Source organism: Fukomys damarensis, unplaced genomic scaffold (genome assembly GCF_012274545.1).
Source record: "Fukomys damarensis isolate Sample0158 unplaced genomic scaffold, DMR_v1.0_HiC HiC_scaffold_17, whole genome shotgun sequence".
Classification (NCBI taxonomy): domain Eukaryota; kingdom Metazoa; phylum Chordata; class Mammalia; order Rodentia; family Bathyergidae; genus Fukomys; species Fukomys damarensis.
In genome coordinates, this window is record NW_022900929.1 from 70,343,118 (window position 1) to 70,346,492 (window position 3,375).

The window sequence follows — 3,375 nt, forward strand, 5'->3', positions numbered from 1 at the left end:
AAAAAAAAAAAAAAAAAAAAAAAAAAAATTTAATGACAATGATCTTTAACTGATTATTAATAAATTAACTTTAAGCAATTTTAGTGAGTATACAACTAATTGCTTTCTCAGAACCCATAATTTAGATAAAAAATAATTATTTCTCACCTTGGGCAATAAAAAAGTATTTAATCCCTTTTATTGTGCATTACTACTGATTCAATTAAATGGTGGCTCTGAACTGGTGGCAGTTTTATATCACTGCAGCTATCTGGGAATGTCTGGGGACATTTCCTGTTATCAGAACAAAAGGGTAGCACCAGTAGCCAGTGAATACAGGAGGCCTGAAGGCTACTAAACATTCTATAATGCATAGTTCAGACACAACAAAAAATTATTTGGTCTAAATACCAACAGTGCCAAAGCTGAAAAGTTTTGTTTTTTTCTCAGCCCATCTATAATTGTACAGTTTTTCATAAATATAAAAGGAAAAAAAGCCTGAGTGGCTGTCCTCCCCATTGCTAGGTAAAATCATCTCAAGAATTACCCAATTTCTCCTGACTCTCAATAACTTTCTCCCTCCTTGATCCTAGACAGGAAAAGGGGAAGTAGATATTTAATTTGGTATTTCCAAACTCAAGTGCAATTTCTACATTCAGAACTTTGTTACACTTGCTTTATTTATTTATATTCTTATTACTTTTTCTCTAAGTGAGAAGATCCTTGCCTTGTGTTAAGTCTTTGATAGTTAAAAATGTCCTGCTCAGATTCAGAGCTCCCTTTTATTATATACTTTAAATACACCATTCAATTTCAATAGTACAGTCATGTGCCACATAATGATGTTTGGATACACAATGGGTCACATATATATTGGTGCTACCATAAGATTAAAATGGAAGGCCTAGGAGTGTATCTCAGCAGTAGAGCATGTGCTTTTACCATATACGTAAGGTCCTAGATTCAATTCCCAACATCAAAACACCCCACATAAGATTAGAATGGAGATAAGAAACTGTTGCAGCTACTGTAACACTGTACACAATATATAAGTCTAGCCTGCATGCTCCTGCTAGTGTAAACCAACTTACTGCTGCTGACCATCACAGAAAATTTATAGCACACTGACCTAATGGTGCAGGCCCATAAGCCTAGATACTCATAAATAGATACTTACAAATTCAAGGCCAGCATGGGCAATTTAATTTAGCAAGACTCTTTAGTGTAAGGAAAATAAAAGGGCTGAGGATATAGCCTAGCTCTCTCTGGGTTCATTCCCTATATCCCTAGTACTGAAGAAAAAAAAAAAAAGTATAACACATACAAAAGGTCACATATATGACAGTGTTCCCACAAAAATTATCATTGAACTAAAAAAATTTCTTCTTGCCTAATGATGTCATAGCTGTTGTAAGGTCAGAGTAACACATTTATGTGTTTGTGATGATACCGAAGTAATCAAACCTGTGCTGCCAGTTGGATAAAAATACAGAACTAACAATAATGAACAGTGCATAACAACTGAAACAGTAATAAATGACTATGTTACTGGTTCATGCATTTACTTCATTGTTTTGGGTTTGTGTTTAGATATCCCCTCAAAGACTTGTGCAGACATAGGTGGGGCTTTTCAGAGGTGGCTGGATATAGAATGTGTGATGCTGGGATTGATTCATGGTGTGATACTAGGATAAGGCTGCCCCACTCTGGGTGTGAGGGTGACTTGCCCTAAGGATAGGTAGCCTGGATAGAATATAAGCGACAGAAAGAGGGCAGGTGTTGTCTCTTCTTTCTTGTTGCTTGCTGCTTTGTTGTCCTGTCTCTCAAGAGCTGTTTCTTCTTTGCGATGCCGCTGTGCTATATAACCTTGCCTTGGATCCAGCCAATTACGAACTGAAATCTCTACAAACTGAACTAAATAAACCTTTCCTCCCTGGTGGGGGGTCTGGTATTTTGTCTCAGCAATAAGAAAAGCAACTAAGACATTCATTATAGTTATTATTTTAGAGCATACTTTTCTCCATACAAAGAAAAAGTTTATTGTAAAAATGTATGTTGTGTTAAGCCGGGAGCAGGCTCAAACCCTTTTACCATCTGTTGAATGCATCTGGAGGCGACACTGAAAGCCAGGAGCAATGTCATAGTGCAGCTACTCTGAAGGCTGAGCCAAGAGGATCACTCAAGTCCAGGAGTTTAAGACTAGCCTGGGCAACACAGTGAGACCCCATCTCAACACAACATAACATAACACAACACAGCAGCTACAGTGAGTGAGTGATCTATGCCACTTAGATTTGCATGAGTGTACCTTTTTGTGGGGGAAGGTAATAGGGATTAAACTCAGAGTCTTCAAGCTGAGCCACATCCCAGCCCTTCTTAAATTATGAGACAGGGCCTCACTAAGTTGGTAAAGTTGCTAAGGCTTGAGCTAGTGTTCCTCCTGCCTCAGTCTCCAGAGTGCTGAGATTATAGGGGCAAGCTATCACGCCCAGCTATAGTATACTCTTACCATGTCTGCGCAACAAAATCACACAATGATGCATTTCTCAGAGTGTACATCTATCATTAAGCATTGCATGACTGTATTTAAGAATAGTTCCCTTTATAAAATTCTAATACAATTACATAACAATATTTCAAATGTGAGTTTAAAAATAACTTAAAAGCCTTTAGTAAATTAAAGAGAAAATAAACTGTAGATATGACACAGATAGAACAGTAACAGTTACAACTTTACGAGTGCTTACTCTATGCAAGATTTTGCATTAAGTAATACAGACTGATTGACTGACTGACTGATTGATTTTTGGTTTTTTGACACAGGGTCTCACTATGTAGTTGAGACTGACCTGGAACTCACTGTGTAGCCCAGGCTGGTCTTGAACTCTCAGCGATCCTCCTGTCTCAGCCTCCCGAGTGCTGGGATTACAGGCGTGCACCACCATGCCCGGCTTCACTACAGATATTTTTAATTCTTACAACTCTTGAGGTAATTATTATAATCTTCATTTTATAGATAATATAGAACATGTCATTAATATTACAAGTAGTAATAAAAATAGGTAAACTACAAAATAAGGACAACCTGCCTCTAAAGACTGGCCTCTTATTTACCCTCAAAATATAGTATCTTTAGTAACTTACCAAAAAAAGGCACACAAGGTGGATTGATTGACTTTAGTTTTACTAGGTATTTTTTAAAGTGATCTTGACTTAATTCCACAGCTTCATCCAAAATTTTCCGTTTTCTTTCCTGTAATGCCTTTAAAACATATATATTGAGTATAATTCTTGTTTATAATCCAATCATACTTATGGATGTAGAACTTTAGAATGTATAAAATTTTGCAAAAAGACTTTAATAAAGTGGTATTCCCTTGAGTACTTGACTAAACC

At 36.7% G+C, this 3,375-nt stretch overlaps 1 protein-coding gene across 1 annotated transcript in view; it reads right to left on the minus strand.

Annotated features, from left to right (window-relative positions):
* Positions 1-3,375, minus strand: part of Sos2 (SOS Ras/Rho guanine nucleotide exchange factor 2) — an 82,800-nt gene that overhangs the window by 8,848 nt on the left and 70,577 nt on the right. Inside the window, exon 17 of the mRNA XM_010632709.3 lies at positions 3,124-3,241. Coding sequence (XP_010631011.1) covers positions 3,124-3,241 — 118 coding nt within the window. The remainder of the gene's footprint in view (positions 1-3,123; positions 3,242-3,375) is intronic.